The sequence below is a fragment of the Vicugna pacos genome, chromosome 11 (genome assembly GCF_048564905.1).
Source record: "Vicugna pacos chromosome 11, VicPac4, whole genome shotgun sequence".
Taxonomy (NCBI): domain Eukaryota; kingdom Metazoa; phylum Chordata; class Mammalia; order Artiodactyla; family Camelidae; genus Vicugna; species Vicugna pacos.
The window spans coordinates 73,091,461-73,112,425 of NC_132997.1; the positions used below are offsets into that span (position 1 = coordinate 73,091,461).

Consider the following 20,965-nt stretch of genomic DNA (forward strand, 5'->3'; position numbering starts at 1 on the left):
ATCATCTGAAGGGAACTAAGGACGCCAGCAGGGATCACAGCTGTCCCAGCGGATGCCGCGTGGACCCAGCACAGGAGCGCACGCTCGTGTCACACACACCCACTAACTGCAGACCACCACCTTGTTTTCAGTCCTGAAGATCATGGGGCTTCATCTCACGTTTTCCTTTCCTCTCAGTCCGAATGCTCCCCTGGCGATCTCCTGTGCTGCTTCCACCGACACAGGAGGCAGACAGCCTCCCTCCCCAGCCAACTTCAGAGAAGAGACTGCCTAAGAGCGGGCTGTGAGGGCCACAAAAAGGGAAAAGGAGGAGGGTAACAGCAAGGGGGGAAGAAAACTTCACTCATGCACACAGGCTTTTTCCTAAGAACTTTATTTCTCAAAAAGAGGGGAAGAATCCAAAGTATTAAAATAATCCTGTAATTTTTGTTTCGCAGGGAAAGGATAGGATGACGAAATAATTCACACAAAAATTTCAAGCACAATGGCCGTGGGTACTTCATCCTGAAACTCGCACCTCTTGTCCACAGTTCCAGGTTCCAACCTCGTCACGGGGAGTACCAAACTCCTGGATCTGGAGAAGCTGTTAGCAACTGAAATGCTTATTTGTATTTACTCCACAAATAAATACAGAAGGTCAATCTTCCCAGTGTAAACGATTCAGTCCATTTTTGTGATCGTTTCTGAAGAGAATGCTGAAAAGAAGAGCTGCCCCTCTTCGAAGTTCCAAACCTTTCCTTTTCAAAGGCGACTAAGAGCGTGAAAGAAATGAAATGTGGAAAGACTTATTCGGTACGATGGCTCTTGTCACAACCAAACATCAAGGGAGACTACCTCACTGAGGCGATAAAAAGTAAAAAGCGGCCATGGTTTCTCCGTTGCCTTTTATGTGGGGAAACTGCACCTTTCTGTTTCTATCACTGAAGAGAACTGAACTATGTGAAGCAAAGTCTCCATCTGTAGCAATTAAGCAAAGTCTCTATCCACAGCAATTATTTTTTAACTTGAAAAGAAAAGAATAGGAAAAAAAAAAAAAGAAAAGGGTGAATGGGAACCGAAGCCGTAGCCCAGGCCGACGCTGCCACACAGCCCAGGAGCGTCGAGGTGCACTTTCCTACCGGCAGACCCTTCCAGGAAATGGGAGACAAGACATGGCTCCTCCAGAGATTCTCAAGGCGAGCTGAACTGTGAAGACCTTTTGGAACACTCCTGGCTCTCCGCTGAGTGCTCTCAGTTGGTATTTCTCTGAGGAACAGGGAGGTTCTCGTGAAGATACTTCAAGCTTCCGTGCTCTGAGAAGTCTGAGACCACGTGGTCCTGCCCTCGCAGCAGCCACTTGGTAGTTAGCAGTCCCTCAAGTCCCACTGGGCCCCGGGCATGGATTCGCGATGTGCTGATTCCCACCTCAGCTCCTGCGGAAAAGCACGGTGAGGACGTGGCTTCCCCAGCCCCTGCTTCCTGTCTGCCCATCAGGACTGTAGCTCCTCCTTCTCTCCCTGCCCGCTCCTCCCCAGGTGAGCTGGACTTCACTGTCCCCAGAAACATGTTCTCTGGTCACTATAAGTCACGATCAGTCCCCTTCTTCTAATGAAACACAGTGTGTCGGCCTCTCTTTTGACAATACTTGAAGTGTTACCTCCGATGTCTGTCTTGTGTACCCTCACCTGATATCTGGGTATGTTTTGAGGTGTAAACAGTATAGAGGTTTCATCTTCCCAAGAGTCCCTTAAACCCTGGACAGTAAAGGACATGCTCCAGGCATTCCCCAGAACACTGAGCTCCTAGGCGCGCTCATTAGACACTGAATTAGGTACTGACTACACAGAAGGGTGCTGTTCACTTCCCTCCCTCTTGCTCCTGCTTTAGACACAGGGCCTCGGGAGTTTCCTGAGCCTCGCCTGGTGTGCTGCACCACGTGCAGTGGAGGCAGGGTTCCCTTGTTCATCACAACTTCACTGAGCAAGTACTGGGCTAGGCCCTGGGGATGAAGTGGCGGATGATGGATGCAATTCGTGGAGCTTGTGTCCTTGTGGGCAAGGTAGCCAAAGAACAGTTCAACACATAATTGTGTGTGGCGATGAGATGCAATGAAAAGCACCAGGACAGAGAATGTGTGGGCAGAGGGAGGCTCCCTGACGAGGTGCCTTTCGCTGAAACCTGGACAAGGAGACAGAGCCGGCCAGGGCAGGAGCAGTGGAGAGGTGCTGCGGGCAGGGAAGAGCAGGGCACAGACTCTCGTGGGGCTGTGCTTGGGGTCATGGTTGGCAAGGAGAGTCTTCAACTACTGTCTTCAAATTCTGGTTTAATAATGTGAAACCACACGACTCTGGGCACGCTGCCTAACCATCTCTTGCTTCAGTTTTTCCATTCGGAAAAGCAGGCAAATAATAGAGTCCATTATGTGGAACTAAGTGAGATAATGCATGTGATGCACTCAGCACAGTGCTGGGAATAGAGTGAGTGCTCAATAAATACTGTCACCATTATTAATGCATTTCACAGGAATTTAACTCAACCAGAGCCTGAGCTTCTGCTCTGAGTGGGTGATGAGAAGACAATGAGTGGTCTTTGCCCCTCCCCCTCCTCAGACTTCCACTAAAAGCCGGGCACTTCAGCCCCTGCGAGTATGCTGCTACTTCCTCCTCAAAAACGCGGGATACGAAGATCAGTGCAAGTGATGTGATAATTAAATCAAAATCCTAACTTAACAGAAAGGGAACTAAAAATAAAGTGTCCAATGACTAAGAATAACTGAGCAAAGTTCCCCTTTGATAACCTTTAACAATTCACTGAGAACTAGTTCTCTAGGCAGATCATTGATTCAAAAGTTCAGAGGGATTAAAATATTTTAAGTAGTTGAAATAATTTTCAGACCTGCCATAATCGCCTTTTTGGAGCTCTGCATAATGACATCCTGGAAAATCAGAGACTGTCTAAAGAATCCTTGTATTACTAGGGGGTGGAGGTTTTTTCTTTTAATGGAGGTACTGGGGATCGAACCCATGACCTCATGCACGGTAAGCATGTGCTCTACCACTGAGCTATACCCCAGCCCCACCAGGGGATGGAGATTTTATCACTAATAATGGAAAGGGCGAAGGGTGTCTTTCTGAAGCTTTTTATTTCAAAGTCTGCTTCAAACCTTGAACCTCTGGGCTGACATGTTTGTTTCTGACGCTGACACTCTAACCAGCATAGGTATTAACGCCTTCTTTTGTCCTGTTCGGACAAAACAGGGGGAACTCCTAGCTCTGAGGCAATCTGGCTGTGTCTCTCTGAAGGAGTAAGCCTGCAGCGGCAGTGCTCTCATGGGACCTTGGCATGCACACCTGTCACAACCCCCACGTGTAGACATGCTGTGGTCTCTTATACATGGTGGGAGCCAGCCAGGCTCCGGACTCGCACAGGCTTGGGTCTGAACGCCCGATGCGTGACTTTGGGCAAGTTGCTTCATTTCTTTGAATCTCAGTTTCCTCATGCATGAAAAAGGAAACACAAGTACTACCTTCTCAACCTGAGAAATGCCTAGGACACAGGACTCCTATCAGCTCACAGCAGCTTAATCCCTCCCTCTCATGCACCCACCTCCTACGGTCTGTCTCCATTATCTGGATCACACCTGTGACTGAGAGGGGAGGTGTCTCCTCCACCCTCACCATGCTCCTTGGGTCACACAGTGAGTCCCAAGGGACTCCTTTCTTCCGCAGCCAGACTCCTTCTTACCCAGTCCGAAGCGGTAGCCATCAGAGAAGCGAGTGCTGGCGTTCCAGAACACACAGGCACTGTCTACGTGCTGGAGGAAGAACTCTGCTGTCTTCTCTGCAGGATAAAAGGAAGAAATTGAGTAAGGATGGGCCATGGAGAATACCCTGCTTCCAGCCACTCAACGGGGCCTGATGAGGGCAGGGACCAGGCCCCTGAGGTGCTTCCCTGAGTATTAAACACAGAGACTTGTGAAAAATCTAACAAAGAAGGCAAACCTGCTTCATCAGTCATGCTGTCAAAGCAGCAGCTACCTGGGAAAGACTGGGTTGGAATCTCCCTGCAGACTGGCACGGCCTGTCTACACTATCTATACGTTCTGAGCCAAATGCCTAAGTCTTAAGTCCAACTCCACACCCACCAGCCGTGACTGCAGGTGGGTTTCTGAACCTCTCTGCACCTGAGTACAATGAGGACTGACAATTACACCCAGCTCACCGGCTTGCGGAGAGGATAAACGAACTGACAGCCACGGGGCCCTCACCCAGAGCCTAGCAGATGGCTAGTGCTCAGGAACTGTTAGCTGTTACTAGCATTATAAGATACTATAATATGCTGTGATTCCCCTGACTGGCAGTTCCCTGATGGCCACACTGGTCCTTTACCACTGGGCCTCTGGTGCCTGGCCCTCAGGTGTGTCTCTTGGTGCACCCCTGTGGAGGGAAACGAGTGACTGTGTGGAGTTGGTTTTGCTCTAAACTAGTCAGTTCTGCGCTTAGCCTCCTGAACCTTGGTTTCCTCAGCGGTAAAATGGGTTTACTGCAACAGCCTGGAAAGACAGTTGCATGGATTAAATGGCAAGGCCTCTGATACAGAGTCAGCCGTGTTTAAAGGGGAGCTAATTACCTCTTCCCTGCTTCCTCCCGCAGGGCCACTGTGACAACATAACGAGGTAACAGATGTAAAAGCACTCAGCAAACCAGCAAATGCCACCAACACCAGACATCATCATCATCCACCCCGATCATGTTTTTCTGCAGGCCAAGAGGGGCCGAGGGGAGCAGGGCCACCTGGGAGATCGAGGCATACAAGGCGGGCACGGTGCGCCGGAGGCCTCTGCACACTGACCATTCTCTGTGACGATGACGTCCGTGTGGGAGCTGCCGTACTTGTGGATGTGGTCGATGGCCTCCTGCACGCTGTCCACCACTTCAATGCACAGTTCCAGGTCCCCGTACTCCGTTCGGAGGGACTTCACTTCGGAGGGGCTGAAGGTCAGATAGGAGGCAAACTTGGGGCCTGCATGAATCTTCACCTGGAACAGGGCAAGTCCAGAGGCAACAATGTAAACAGCAGAAATAAGCAAGCACACGCCCCTCCCTCTGGGACCCAACAGCAAGATGAGCCTGAAGACGATGAGCTCAGGGGTTCCTCTCACCTGGAAACTAAGCTCGTCCCTGCTTCCTTTTAGAGGCAGGCTCCCACCCTCCAGGATGCTCTGCTTTGGAAAATGCTGGCGGCCACTTGCCAGCAATGGGCCCCCAGTAAAGCTGGGAGCAGGGATTTAAGCAGGAAGCCTTTGAATGTGAAGAATGTGCAAGGCATTTAACGGGATAGCGACATAAGCCCTTGACTACTGGCATTTTACTAAAAAGAACACGTGACTATAAAAATCCCATTCCCTGCGTGTGGACTTAGGCACTGGACTCAGACAGAAAGAAGGCACGAATACACTTCCACACCCTTTGCCCCGGGGTGGCGGGGGAAGAAGCTTTAGAGGGAAACAGCACTTGGGTGGTAACCATTTCAAACTGGTTACTTGTCAGATTTCTGACTCTGTTGGTCTGGCCCCATTTCTAGGTTCAGCTCAGGTCCAGACGCTGGGGCTAATCCTGCTTCTGGCTGGAGGAATTTAAGGATCCTGAGGCTGCTCAAGAGGGCCCCAGTCCATCACAAGTGTGATCCCACTTAGGGCTTGTTCTGAGGCCTCCCCAGGGCAGTGTTCATGCCTTGAGTCTTTGGGACCAAGCTCTTGCCTTGGCTTGAGTCACAACAAGTGGTGTCTATCCTGTCCTTGTCACTCAGTGGTCCGGCATGCTTTCCTACCTGGGACTCCACTTCCTCCAGGCCTGGGGTCCAGCCATGCTCCAGGGACCGGAACCCCACCCCTGTGTGAGTCGCCCTGCTGGCTTACTTTCTGCACTTCCAAGGTGCTGCACGAAGTATACGTGCTGGCTTGTTCTGACCTGAGGAATCTCAAGGTTATCTTCAGGATGACTAAGGATACTGTAGGTTTGTCTGAATCAGGCCTGGGGGTTTTATTCCTGGATACAGGAGAGCATTCCTCTTGTCCAGTCCAATCTAGTGTGGTGCCTGGCATAAGTAAGGGCTCAAATAGGCCACTACTGTGAAGTAAGGCCCCAAACATGAGTGATAAGGTGATCTAACTCCCTTGTAATTAGTAGGGTACATCTTCATTTTCAAAATTGTCCTTTCAGGTTCTCACTGGGATCATGCCACATTTATAAACTGACTGAAGCCTTCCTTTCCAGCAAAAGGATGGAAGGGAAGATGCCCATGCTCGGGGTCAAAGTAACCAAGGCTGGGAGTCACCTTCTCTACTATTGTGCCAGTTTACATAATTCTGGAAGGGTGCCAAGACATCAGAGATTAAAGCTTAAAATGCATCCTGACAGAAAATTTCAAACATTGATGTTTGAAACTTACTGGCGTTGGCTGTTTATGACTTTAGTGACATGATAAGAAAATAACCCAGAGAGGACATTATACAAGTTGCTGACTCCCAAATACCACTGTACGAAGCATATTAACACTAGTAATTGAAGACATTTGTGGAGGGGCGGATACATATAAATTTTTGGTTTGAAATCATTTCTGTACAATCTTTTCAAATCAACTCCAAACAGGAATGTGTGTTCAGAAACATAAACTTTATGCCACCGGAATAAAAAGGGTGGCTGCAGGGAAGTGCATTCAGCGGGCTGCCACCTAACCTGCCTTATCTCCGAAACCTCTTGGCACTTAACACACTCCGCTTTGGAGTGAAGCTGTTCATGCGTGGGTTTCCTCCACCTACCAGACCACATAGTCGTGTCATACCCGCTCTGTGTTCTCAGCACAGAACTCTGCACACGGCAGATGCTCAGAAACACTGCTTCTCCAGTTGCCTTAAATGCTACGGCAGCTGCTCCCGGTCTAACCCCACAGGCTTCCACATCTCGGAGGGGAAGACAGAAGCGATGGGCTTGTCGTACCTGTTCCACCCTCAGCATGTCAATGATCTGGTCAAATAACGGTGTTCTCAGCAGATCTCGGTGGATTAACAGAGTCTCCAAAGCATTGCAGGCAGCTGGATATTCACACTTAGAGTCTCTGACTGAAAGAGGAGGACAAAGAACGGTTTCTACTGACATGATCTGGAGTCACAAAGGACACAAGTATTCTGCCTACATACAAACGGGACCCCATCCAGCTCACCTAGTCTGGTGACTTTATCGACACTGGCTTCTGAATCCACGTACATGTGGCAGATCCCTTCACTGTGCCCCATCACTGGAATGCCCTTAGCAGCTTTCTGGATGTCTCTGACCAGCTGGGAGGAGCCACGTGGGATGATCAGGTCGATCATTTTGTCTAGGCGGCAAAGATCTTCCACTTCTTCTCTGGTATTCACCTGAACAGGCAGAGAATAAAAAGATAAAGATGACATCTCCTGACCACACAAGAACTGAAGGAGCAGCATCCCTTTTACAGAAAAATGTCTCTACTTCCTGAGAAATAAGTGGTGCTGTGAAAACTTACTCCAAATACAAGATTAAGTTCCCAATCATGGGAACAGAAAAGCTGTCCAGCAAATGCTTATCAAACCCTGCATATTAGGTGCTGTGCTCTGCATTACAAAACACGCAGGACAGGGTCCCTACCCAAAGGGCTCAGAGTCTGGTAGGGAAGACAGGACTAGGACACCACCAGCCAGATCATTTTACAAATGCGAGAAGAGGCACAAAGTGCTATCTCTGGAAGTCAGAGGAGGCGCAGAGAATGCCAGGCAATGAGCATCACTCCAGGAAGCGGCAGCTCCGTTGGGTCTCTAATCACAGCTGGGTCTTGCTAAGGAGTCACTGCTCCCCGTGACTTCCGCTGACACCTCTACCCCGGGATGCTGGCTGAACTGACTAACGCGCCGTGTTAGAATACTGAGACTATGCACATGTTCCCTCTCGTCTTGATTTTTAATTTTCCCCCATGTGGTCATGTTACTAACAATAGAAATACAAATATACATGTACAGGAAGGGTCACAGTCACTTGAATCTGCATAGCCTCAAACTGGAAACAACCCAAGTGTCCCTCATAGAAGAAAAGATAAGCTGTAGTATGTGTATGTAAATGGAACACTACATTGTGAAAAAAAGGAGAAAGACATAAGAACAGACATAATGAACAACAGAAACTCAAGATAAAACAGTACATTCTGAATGACTTCATTTATATGAAGTTCAAGAACAGGCAAAAGAAAATGAATATGAAAGAAGTAAAAGAAGCAGTTACCTGGAGGTGGGGGTGGGACACGCTGACGGGGAAGGTCCCCAGGGAGCCTTTGGGGTGTTGGAAATGTTCTGTATCTTGATACGCAGGCACGCGCGCACGTGCACACGTGTGGACCCAACCACAGAGTTGTTTACGGAAGATTAGGATACTTTACTGCATGTATGTGAAGGAGGAGGAGGAAACTTGTTGAATTAAACTAGGATGTGGTGCAGCTGGGACTTCAACCCCTAAAGTCTGTGCTCTTTCCACCATGTTGCTGTAAGAATAACCTAGCTTCTCGTCGGCGAGCAAGTAACGCGGCAGGTCTGTAGCACTCTCTCAGCAGCCAACAGCACCCTGCAATGTTGGAGCAAGTGGGCCTCAAGGGAAAAAGGGAAGCACGTGAAGTCAGCCTAGCTCCAAAACTAAGCTCTACCGCAGACTGCAATTTTGGGTGAGTTATTTCAACAATGAGCCTATTCTTCTCCTATCCATAAAGTGGACTTAATAACTAACGGTATGTTTCTCATAGAGTTGTTGTGAGGATTAAATGAGACAATGGATGAAAGTGCTTTGACCACAGTAGGTGCTCAACAAAACTACCTAGTAGTTCAAAAGCTCCACTGGACAGTTGAGGAGAGTGAAATGATGGTTAGAATAATGACCACAACAATAGCAGTGTTAACAGTGTGACCTCATGCTTATAAGCTGCATGGCAACCCTTCATACAACGTATCTCATCTGACTCGGCCTAAATCACTGCCAGGGAGCAGAACCCGGGCCTCACACTCTGGGACTGGTATCCTGCTGCCTGTGACCTAAAGAATAAAGGGCTGGCAGGCATTCTTGTAAATCAACAGTGTGAGGACACAGCTGTATGAGGGGACTTCCTGAGCCACGCAAGACCCACCTAGCCAAGGCAGCCCGGGCAATGTCCACCGTCAGCAGGCACACAGGACCTGCTGCTGCTCTAACCCAGCCTGCCTGCACCAGTGGCTTGGCCTTCCATGGCCCATTCCCAGGAACCTACCAGCTGTACAGCCTCCTTGACTCCATGGATAGAGAGGGCCTCCTGGGTCAGGAGGTGAAGAATCCGGTTGCTGTGTGAAGCCTCCTTTCCTCCTTTGAGTAACAGGCCATTACCACTTGCAATAGCCAAGGCTGCCACCTGCAGATCAAAGAGGGGAGCAGTGAACCAAAGGGAAAAAGCAGTAATAGAAACGAGAACATTACCAATTACTGAGCACATATTCTGTGCCCAGCACCGTGTTAAACACTTAATCTTCACACCATTCCGGTGAATTAAGTACCTGTTTCATCCCCTGCTTTACAGATAAGGACACTGAAGCCCAGAGAGGTTGGTGACAGTCACACAGCTTATAAATGGCAGGGCTGGGAGCCTTGACTTCAGTCCCAAAGCACTGGATCCCAGGAACTACACTATATAGCTGCCTTAGCATCATTACAGAGCCACCCAAGTTAGGTGGCCAGCATCACATGACCCCTCCTGATTCAAGTGCTGCTCCACCTGACTGAGGCTGCGGTGGGGCAGCATCTCTGACCACATCCCACCCTGGCCCCGTCACTGTCCTGAAAGCTCTGAATGCCTGGTGCTGAGAACCTGAAGGGACTGGAGCTCCTGCCAGCCCCCGGACAGCTGCGGCCGAGGCTGCTGGGAAGAAGTACAAGCCTATCTGGAGAGGTGACATAGGAGGAGCCCTCTCAGAGCAAGGAGCTCATGACACTGACCCGATCATCTGAGGCCTGAGGTAGAACTCCCTGAATGCTCTCAGGATGAATGAAAATCTTACTGTTTTTGTAATGTAGTCAAAGAAACTTTATAAAAAAAAATCTAGCCTGAACATGCACTCTCCGTTAAGATTAGCGGTTCTTAATCCTTTTTTGCTTGTTTTTGTTGCTCATGAACCCCTTACAAAAATTATGTAAACTTTTTCCAGATACATGCAAAAACACAGAATTCTGTAGATAACTTTTAGGATTCATGGATTCTGGAATGCCATCCAAGGTTAAGATCCCAGGTAAGGAACCTCAGCTATAACTGGCTAAAGAGGAAACCTTTTCCCTTGTGAAGTATCCACTAGTACAGATAAAGCGAGGCAGCGAACGTCACGGACCTGGTCTGCAGAGACTTGGGATCCCTCTCTACCAGCTGAGGGGAATCCTGCAGTTATCTCTGGGGCACCTCTGTGAGACAGGTACGTAGCCAGAAGGGGGCAGTGTGACAGCACCAGCCAGGTGCCGAGGACAGACCCCTGATGGTATGGGAGTCCCTTGGTGGACCAGCTGCTTTTAGGACATGTTAAGGAGCATCCTCCACTGAGCATGTGGGACTCCCAAGGTCACTGATGCCCTGCCAACAAGAGTACTCATTTTTTGTTTGTTTTTAAATAGAACCTCTCTTTGAGACTCTGGGGCTAGTGCAAAGAAAGAGCTGCTATCATCCTACTGGACAGTCCAGTGGGGAACCGGTTCCAGATTTCCAGGAGGGAGTTTAGGGCAACAAGCAAGGCCACACTCTACCACCACAGCAGGCTGCTTGGTAAGAACTTTGCTACACGGTTTCTCCACATTAGCCTGTGATTCATCAGATTTCTTAATGGGGGTTGTGTGCTAGTTTCCATTAAGTACTGAAAGTTCTTTTTTCTAAAAGATGTACCTACAGGAACCTAAAGGAAGCCATCTGTGACATGGATAATACTTAGGTCTTCTTCACATGGGCAAAACCAGTTACAAGATGAACGAGCCTGCAGGAGGCTAGCAGGGATTCTGTGGGCGGGGAACAAAGTGCTCCAGAGAACTAAGGTATCTGGAAACATGCTCCCGCATCATGGCATGAGAGGTTCATCTGGGCTCAAGGCCCAGATCCATCCTTGTTAAGTGTGACAGGAATATTACCTCCCATAAGCTTCAGTTTCTTCAACTGTAAAATGGACATATGAATACCTACTTTAGAATTACTGAAGGAATCAATAAAATAATCTTTGGGGGAAAAAAAGGTAAGACTTTCTAAAAGAAAGGAAGAGAAGGAAGAAGAGAAGGGAAGGAGGAAGGAAAATATCTTTCGGAGATTTATCTTGAGTCCTAAAAAGATGCTCTTCCTCCAATTTCCCCACCCCAATGGCAGGCACTGTTCACATACCTGGGGCAGACAGTCAGGGCGAGACTCAAAGATGACCAGCAGAACTCCAATAGGGACAGTCACTTGTTCTAGTTCCAAGTTTTTGGCAATTCGGGTCCGGCGCAGAACACGTCCCACGCTGTCCTGTGAAGAGGCCGCGATCTGCCGCAGACCGATGGCCAGGCTGTTCAGTTTAGACGTGGAGAGGCTCAAACGTTTCAGCAGAGGAGCTGCAAGTCGCCCTGAAGAGAAGTGAAGAAGACACGATGAAGCAGGAGACCTGGGTAGGCTCTGGCTGTTTTACTGAACATGTGGCTGCATTAGGAACAGACAAGGAATTTAGGGGGTCCTAGGGAGACAACAACATGCTATTTACACAGCTTTCCTGGGAGTGGAGGGGAACAGTTTGGCAGTATACAGTCATCATATAAAGGTGTGGACACTCACACCCTTTGTGCCAACAATTTCAGTTCCAGAAATGTATCATTTGCATGAGCAAACTTGCATGTAATCATCACTTTTTTATAACAGTGGGAAACTGGATTCCACCTACATATTCGGACAATGGGCTACAATGAAATTATAAATAACACTTACATTTACTGATATGGAAAGCTGTCCAAGATACAGTCTGTGAAAAAGGCAAACTACAAAACAGTATGTATACGATTCTATTTATCAAACACTGCATATATACATGTGCACAGCGATGTTGAAAAGCATCAAGAATGGTGATGATCTCTATCTATCTTTTGTATTATTTTAATTTTTATAATGAGTGAATTATTTTTATAATTGGGAACAATAAAGATGTCTTCTTTTGAAATAAAGATTTAAATAGAATTATGGTAAGTTCACATACAGAATTTTCTTTAAGTTTAATATAACAGTATGCATGGTGTGATTATGATTTCCTCTCTCCACACACACACACTCACATATATACATGTACAGTATATGAACATGTACATATACTCAGGAAAACCATCACAAATCATTACCAGGGTTACTGTTGAATATAATTATGGAAAATTTCCTCTTCTTTTTTATAGTCATAACCACCAAGATAAAATAAAGATTTCTACTTCAGAGGGAAAGAACCAACCTTATATTAAGAAAAAACTAAACTATTGTTCTATCAACTGATTATATCAATTTATTTTCTTCATTTCTCCTCACGTGTTAAAAACTGTTTTAATTATAGTGCATGTTAAATATTATACTCCAGTTTTTCACCTCAGAATGCATGTACATTTTCCATGCTGCAAAATTATTTTAATTACTACTAAATATTCCATCGAGTTGATAGTTTAATGCACATGACTGCACCTATATTATTAGATACTCAGGGTGTTTCCAGTTTTCAATGGGATAATCTTGCTCTACAAATCTTTACATTTAGAGCTGTTTTATCCTCTTGAAATATTTTCTTAGGATACATTTCCTGAAATGGGTGCACTGAGTCAAAGATGATTACCATGCTCATTTATACCCGAGACTCTGTTCTTAAGTCACCATGTGTCCTTGAGGATTTCCAGAGAGAACTGGGACAAGAAGTCAGAACTCTGCCAATAGCTAGGTGTGTAACCTTGAGCAACAGCTTTAACCTCTGTGGGTCTTAATTCCTTTATTTTAAAGAATTGGATGGATAAGATGTCAATAAAGATTTCTTTCATTTCTGAAAATTTATTTTATGGCTTTCCAATACTGTGAAAATTCAAAAGACCAGATGTAAAATCTAAAGGACTTTTTAGAGCAATGGTTCAAAAATGTTTTAAGGAATGAAAACAATGTTGATGAGCCCTGCAAGGTTTCTCTGAAGGGAATACCACAAATTTTGATGTTTTATTTGAGACACATTTATTCAAGAGAAAAGGAAATTTAAAAACTCCCTAAAATCAACCTCCATTATTTTGGGTGGAAAAGACAGAGAATTAAGAAAAAGGAAAGAGTGAGGGCTCACCAGACTACATATTCAGTTGCCTGCAATGTGAGGTCAGCCATCTCCCTTACTCCACCAGTAGCACCTGGAGGGCATTCCTGGATGGCGGCCTACACCCTGGTTAAGGAACCAGGAGATAAGCTATCTCTCATCACAGGCTGCACAAACTACTTCTATGACTATCTGATACGTACTGTCCATCTGGGTTTGACTCACAGATCTGTCACTGGCCATATGATTTTAGGCACATGACAACTTCTCTGTACTTCAGTTTTCTCCTCTGTAAAATAAGGATAATAAATAGCAGGCACCTTGCAGGTACTAAGTTGTAAAGACAAAATGAGACTGGCTGTTAATCCCTTAGTCCAAATGCCTAGCAACACAGAAAGACCTCAGTAAATGTTAGCTGCTATTAATGTCTAAAATAGTGAGGTCCTCAATCTTTCTTTTTCAGTCTGTTTTAAAAACTTTTCTTTTTAAAAAATGCTTTCATTATTTTTTAACTTTATTTTTTGGGGAGTAATTAGGTTTATTCATTTATTTGTTTTTAATGGAGGTGCTGGGGATTGAACCCAGAATCTTGTGCATGCTAAGCAGGCACTCTTACCACTGAGTTATACCCTCCCCTCTCTTTTTTTTTTCCTTGAAACTGCCATGGTAGCCATAGCTGGCGACCTGAGGGGAATGGAAAAAGCCCTTGGGGGTGGGGGGCGGGGTGTATTAGAGAATCTAGGAAAGGGGATGGAGGGAGGTGTGTGGTTGGAAAAATCCCAATGAACACCAGCCACCAACCCTCAATAAAATGACACATAATATACAACTTCTCCTGTAACAATCCTGACTTTAGGCAGACTGTGATATAAGAATTATTAGTAAAACAAAGAATGAAAATCAAAACAAACCGCTCCATAACATTGACTCTAAAATGCCTGGTCTTTACCCTCTGCCTCCTCCAAGTCTTTTTTGTTGGCTAGCAGGATCTCATCTCGCTGGTCCGTCAACAGATCAGCCAGATGATGGATAATCTCTGCTCTCTAGGATAAAAAACAAAACACAAAAAACATTAAAACAAATAAGTAAACATGTTAACCCAAGAAGAATGCACACCACACTTTTAAACCTACTGTTCTGAGAGCCAGGCCTGACTCCTAAAGCCAAGGGCACCAATGACTGACATCTCCTCACTTCGTATCACTCACTTCCCACCAGTGCTCCACTCATTTTCCCTTTCTCTCTCACTGCTAACTCCCCCTAGTTCTTCTTACTTTTCTTCCTCTTTTACTACTCCTGATCATGATGATCAGCAAACCACGGCCTCGTGGCGGGGGAGAGGGCATGAGGAATTACACAAACTGTCCGCGGGACGGGGCCCAGCACTTCGAATCAGCATGATACACACATCTCCACCTATTTAATTGCACTAGCTGTATAGCTGATTTCCCAGGTAAGTTTTTACATCTAGTCTTTCTTTTTTGACAACTATTTATTAAATGAATACAGTCAAAGGGGAAAACCCAGTCCTGGATGCTGGAGACCCCAATCCTGACCCATCTAGATTAGGAAATGGCAAATCAGTGTGGTGATTACTGAAGGAGTAAAAGGAAGTGTTTGAGAGAGAAGCTAGGGTCCTCCTGGTCTTTCCTTTCTCTACTTGTAGTTATTTTAAATTCTCTTCTTTCTCAGGTCAAAGTACTCCCCAGAAGAAACCTATATACATCATCCTCAAATCCAGCCTTAACACCACAGCCCTCGGGAAGCCAACCCCCTGCTTCCACCAGGCCTCCTCACATTTCATTGTGTCTGCTACTTGACTGATTCACCGAGGACAGGGCAGGGCTGTGACTGTGGAGCAGGCTCTGGAGCTTCCATCTGATAGGTAAGCTAGGGGATCTGGGTGGGCTGGGACAAGTAACTTTCCTACATTTCCACGCCTAGTATGAGGCAGGACTAGCCTCTCTGGTCTCATCATTTTCATGATGTTTTTGATCAAAACATCACAGTGACGCAAAGCTACCTTAGACTTCAGCCTACAAAAGACAAAGGGGAAAATAAAATTTAGAAAAAGAAAAAAGGCAGAATGAATTTGAATCAGACTTGTAACTCAGATCTAACTCTTATGGGGCACAAGGAATAAAGGCTTGTCTGTGCCCTAAACCTCACAGCATGACTCACTCTGAAAACTAACAAAACTATCAGCTCAGGTTATTACCTGTTCAGGTTCCAAAGTGGCCAGCATCCTTCCTCCTGATCGAGCCATTTCTCCCTGTTGCTCAACGGTAGGGCCTGCGAGAACATATGCAAACATCAGCTCACGGTCAGAGTACCCCCCTCTCACTATCCTGCATCAGTATAGGCTCATCGCATGCCTGGAGTGCATGTTCAGTGTCTTGGTGCATTTGTTTCACATCCAGAGATCATTCTGACCAATAAGATGGCAGAAGGGCATACCGGATTAACTCAGGCATGAATACAAGAACTTGCCTGCATTTTCAGGGCAGACAATATGATTTATGTCTCCTAGAGTTCTTCTCAATTCCATTTTGGGTTATATTTTTTTAATGTGTTTGCATTTCTGAATTGTAGATTATAAGGCAATTCTATCCTTGTGAACACTTGAGAGAAGATACCATATCTCATGCATCTTTGCACCTCCCGTGTTCATTAGGACCTGGCATCCAGCATGGGCCTAGCAAATGTTTCTTGAGAAAAATGGATGCTTATCTTCTTTAGCTTAGTGATTTTAGAGAGAACAGGAGGCCTAGTTAGGCAGGTTAGATGAGTTTTACAAAAGCAAAGTGAAATCCAATTTTGCAAGTAGTGTTCAAAACAACACCATATTTCATAATATTAGCACATTAGTTTTGTAAGCTCTACTCCCAAAGGGAGAGCTCAGTTTTCAGCTCCATCTAGGACACCATGGTGTCACTAGCTAGTGGTCCATCATCCACAGACTATGGGACTCTATGAAGAACTACTTACCTGCAGGCTTTACTTCGGAAAAGAAGGTGCCAACTTTCTTGCCCTCCACGATGTCTGTGATGACGTGCCCAGACACCTTCGGGTGGGTCCCGTTGGCAATGACCACAGAAGTGCCACCTTGCAAAGCCCAGAGGGCTGCTTTCACCTAATAGGAAAGGTTAGATCCATGGACGAGATTCAGACCTTTGCAGAGTTTAGTCACCAGCACTTTAAACACGTAAAACATAGAAAATACAATGTAATATGGAGCAATTTAAATATCTGCAGGAATATTTGGAAAAGTCCAGAGGCTCTGAAGACACGCTCAGCCCATGCACTCCTCCCACCCCAGCCTTGAAGTGTGTTGTCTAAAGATGAACCAATCTGCCCTTCACGCTCAGCGTGTTCGCTCTAAGACTCTCCGGTACTGGGACACGTAACTTCTACATTTGACTTACTGTGACTCAACTTAGTGTCCAGCCATCTGTTTAACCAGAATCTGACCCTGAGTACTCTGACCTTTTGTAAGGTTCTTGTCCTCGTTTCTGCTATTGCTACATATGATGCTACACCTGAACAACTAAAGGGAGAGAAGAATTTTTTGAAAGATTTCATCAAGAAACATTTGAGCTCTAAAACTAACATTTAGAGGACTTATGAATTATGAAAAATATATCAACCCTGCCCTTGAGGAGTTTACAATATGAACAGACTCTTTATATATTATTAATAAAAATACATACTAAGACATGACTAAATGCAGGTACACAATATGCATAGAGCCTATATTTAGATATGTGTGTCTTTAAGTGTGTATGTGCGCTAGCCCTCAAACAATTACAAAAGTAAGGAGGACACAATATTGTTTTGGTTTTATAACTGTTACAGGCAGTAACGGCACCAGATTCTTACCTTGGCTTCCATGCCACCCATTCCCACTCTTGACTTGGTTCCAAAGGTCACAGACTGCTGATCACCAGGATAAAATATATCAATAAGCTTTGCATCATCAGACCCTGGGGGGCTGTCAAAGAGGCCTAAAAAGTAGACAAGAGTTGGTAATACTGTTTAACGGAAGACAGACCTCCCTGGGTACCTGCCAACCACTCTGTACTTGACTCATCCAGATAAATTCTGCTATTCCACCAGCTCTAACAGGAAGAGGTCAAGAGATCCGTATAGTCTACTCACACTGAAAAACAGCTCCAGGATGACGCATTTTACATGCTTGTATAACCTTGCTTGATAAATGAATGTTTACCAGCATCAGAGCATGGCTATATCCTTGATACAAAATTTACTAGCCCTGCCCACTGTCTACAGGGAAGCTGTCTTCACCTGTGCCACTGCTACTTAAGGATGCAACTGAAAAAGATGAGTGGCTTTTGCAGAAACAGCACAGCAGCTGTATACTGTTTAATATGACTTATTTCCAGGGGCATGAAATACGAAACAGGTTCTCAATAACTTTCACAGTATCCTTGGAAACAGTCACTGATTATACACCCTACGTTATGGGTAAGCTGCTGTGAAGGTTAGGCTGAGTCAACAGAAGAGCGTATGACTCTTGGCATTCAGTCTGCATTTGTCACCACAAAGCCTATGTCCCATTTATAACTGAGTAGAGTGACGTAAAGTAAGAGTTACATGAAATGTTATGTGTGTACCATCTAAAATTAAAAATCCTCACAATTTGACTCTGAAAAGAGCATGTCAGAGCTTTGGAAGGGGAAAAGCGGGCGTCAGAAAATGGGGTCATGTCAAGCTCTAAGGGGGACACAGACAGGGAGAAACTGCTGGTGGTCAGGGACCAGCTGAAGGACATTTGGGCAGTGATGTTTTGGTTTGAAGTTACTACTTTTCCAGTGCTAAAATACACCCCTCTGCCCCACGATTCCAAATCTTTAACACAATCCTGCCATATGCACATCCTCTCCTAAGAGAAATAAACTCTCACAATGCCTGTCCGCCTCAACCCATCACCCTACAGCTCCCGGGGTTCACGGCTTGGTTCTTCTCAGAAGGCACCGTGCTATGAAACCATAAACAGTCTGAGCAAGGTTGGGCAATTCCAAGCTAAACCTTCTCCAGAGACACCAAGGAGTTCCTAGCATTCTGATATTCTGCCGACTCCTCTTTTTCCTTGTAGCGACCTCTCAAACCTGCCAATAGCGTATTTAAAATTCTGATATTGTTCTAAAGATCAATATTCAGTGGATAACTAATCAGAGTTAAGAGCACAAGCCCGCTAATGTCCAGTTTTGGTGTTTGAGGCTGAAGTAAAACAGTTTACTATAGTTCACATTGGGTTTTATACATTGATCTCTCAAACTCATATCCTTTACCTTGACAGGTAGTATAGGTGAGAAAAAAGAGTGTAGATTTACTGAAACTGAACAGATTTAGATTTGGCCTATTTTAGATACAGCTACCATATTCCTTATGGGTCAAAGTCTGAAGTGGGAACAGCTTAAGAAAGTGAGAAGAAGGGGGAGGGGTATAGCTCAGTGCTAGAGCACACGCTTAGCATGCAAGAGGTCCTGGGTTCAACCCCCAGTACCTCCATTCAAATAAATAAACAAACAAACCTAATTACCCTCCCTCCTCCAAAACAAAAAGAAAAAAGAAAGTGAGACCAGTGAATGGAGAGCCAAAATGGAGCCCGAAGGGGCCCTGCATGAGGAGGGAAGCAGAGAGGAGCGAGTGACATCCAAAAGCGTGGTGGCCATACAGCCTGGATCCTCTGCACTGGCTCCGATTTAAAATCATCTGTCATCTGATTTACACTAAAACCAGAAAGTGATCAAGACCATAGTGAGGTATCACTTCACACCCACCAGGATGGCTATAATCAAAAAGGCAAATAACAAGAGGACAGTGTTAGAGAGGATGTGGAGAAACTGGAACCCTCCTACACGGCTGGGAGAACGTAAAATGGTGCAGCTGCTTTGGGAGCCGGCCTGGTACTTCTTCAAAAGGCTAAACATATGCTCCAGCAGTAAAGTAAAAAGCATGTTCACACCAAAACATATATGAGTGCTCACAGCAGCATTAGTCATAACAGCACAAATGTCTATCAGCTGATGAATACACAAATAAAATATAGTATATCTATATAGTGAAATATTATTTGGCAGTAAACATAAATGAAGTACTGATACACGGTATAGTATAGATGAACTGTGAAAACATTATGTTAAATGAAAGCAGTCAGTCAGAAAGGATCACATGTTACATATATACAAAATATCCGGAATAGGCAAATCAATACAGACAGGAGGTAAGATTAGAGGTTGCCAAGGGCTAGAGAGTTTGAGGGGAAGTGAGGAGTGACTGCTAATGGGTACAGAAATTCTTGCTGGCATGATAAAAAATGTTCTAAGCTGTGGTGAGAGTTGAACAACTGTAATGAATACACTAAAAATCACTGAACTGTAAATTTTAAACAGATGAATTGTATGTTACATGAATTATATCTCCATTAAGCTGTTATAAAAGACAAAACTAATGTACTTAGAAATGACATTTAAGTATTCAAACTGCATCTCCCGGAATCCCCACTTTCTTTTGAGTCATAAAACCCTTTTCAGACCGTATGGCTCAGAAAATAACTGTCCATAGTTAAAAAAAATCAGAAGGACTCAAACTTGGGAACCCATGTGCTCACACGCAACATATTTAAAACAAAGACTGGATAAAAGGAAAGGAATTACTTTGTACCTTCTACATCGGAAAGAACAATCAAGAGGTCGGTTTTCATTTCCACGGCCAGACGGGCAGCCAGGCTATCATTATCTTTCACACTAATGACCTAAAAAGCAGGCAAAAAGCCCTAAGTGACTGAGCTATGCAGTTCAAAAAGAAGTCCACAGAAGTGCTCAGCTAGACTCTGGCAGACAAAATTAACGACCATGCGTGCATGACAGCTCTCACAGATCCCTTCAGTCTGCAAAACACCATGCCTACCGGTAACCCCCTTTCTAGACATGGACCCTTCTATCCGCGGACATATACAAGCCATGCTCGCAGCACCATGGTAAGCCACTATCACACCTCACTCGGTTGAATGAAACCCCCTGACTTCAGAAGAGCTTATGCAGCCACTGCTCCAGGATGTCAGCTTCTCTCCCAATCTCTCCATCTTGTTTATGCCAAACTCTGGGTGTTAGTACATGCAGCAAAGCACGGCATTAAGGTCTACAGCATGCTCAACCCATGAGAATACTTTACCCACATTTACCCCCTGGAGATCACTATTGGGCTCTGCTGGGGGGACAACAGCATCATTTGTGTTGACAATGGGGACGATGTTCATTCGGAGGAGCTCATGAAGTGTCCCATTGAGGTTCCGGCGCTTCTGCTCATCGTGGAAATCCAAATTGGTCACCAAAATCTAAAAGGATTAAAGAGATTGAAAATACAGGAGAGAGGAAAATGATGAATTTCCCAGGAACAGCATCCAAAGGATGCTAAGAGTAAAGGAGTTCAACTTTAGGTTTTGGGGATCCTGTACAGATTAGAATGGAACATACATCTTTGGACACTTACTCTATTCTTTTAGAGACAGGAAAAAAGTTAGAATCACTTGGAAGATTTATTTTAGGATGCTCAAGACATCTTGCAAAAGTACTTTAATCTTCAGACAGCTACCAAATTTCATCCACTGACAAAATT

The 20,965-nt window shown here is 45.3% G+C and overlaps 1 protein-coding gene across 2 annotated transcripts in view; it reads right to left on the reverse strand.

The window, feature by feature from the left end:
- Positions 1-356: 356 nt before the first annotated feature.
- The window catches only part of ALDH18A1 (aldehyde dehydrogenase 18 family member A1), a 38,425-nt gene continuing 17,816 nt past the window's right edge, over positions 357-20,965 (reverse strand). The window contains exons 6-18 of one of the 2 annotated variants that reach the window (XM_006218666.4): positions 20,532-20,684; positions 20,012-20,102; positions 17,204-17,328; positions 16,313-16,457; positions 15,543-15,616; positions 14,274-14,367; positions 11,413-11,633; positions 9,283-9,420; positions 7,201-7,396; positions 6,978-7,099; positions 4,831-5,017; positions 3,724-3,819; positions 357-1,412 (exon numbers count right to left, since the gene is read on the reverse strand). In XM_006218666.4, the coding sequence (XP_006218728.1) occupies positions 1,231-1,412; positions 3,724-3,819; positions 4,831-5,017; positions 6,978-7,099; positions 7,201-7,396; positions 9,283-9,420; positions 11,413-11,633; positions 14,274-14,367; positions 15,543-15,616; positions 16,313-16,457; positions 17,204-17,328; positions 20,012-20,102; positions 20,532-20,684 (1,824 nt within the window). In that variant the 3' untranslated portion in view covers positions 357-1,230. Of the gene's footprint in view, positions 1,413-3,723; positions 3,820-4,830; positions 5,018-6,977; positions 7,100-7,200; positions 7,397-9,282; positions 9,421-11,412; positions 11,634-14,273; positions 14,368-15,542; positions 15,617-16,312; positions 16,458-17,203; positions 17,329-20,011; positions 20,103-20,525; positions 20,685-20,965 lie in introns of both variants that reach the window. The other variant, XM_006218665.4, reaches the window with a different exon arrangement.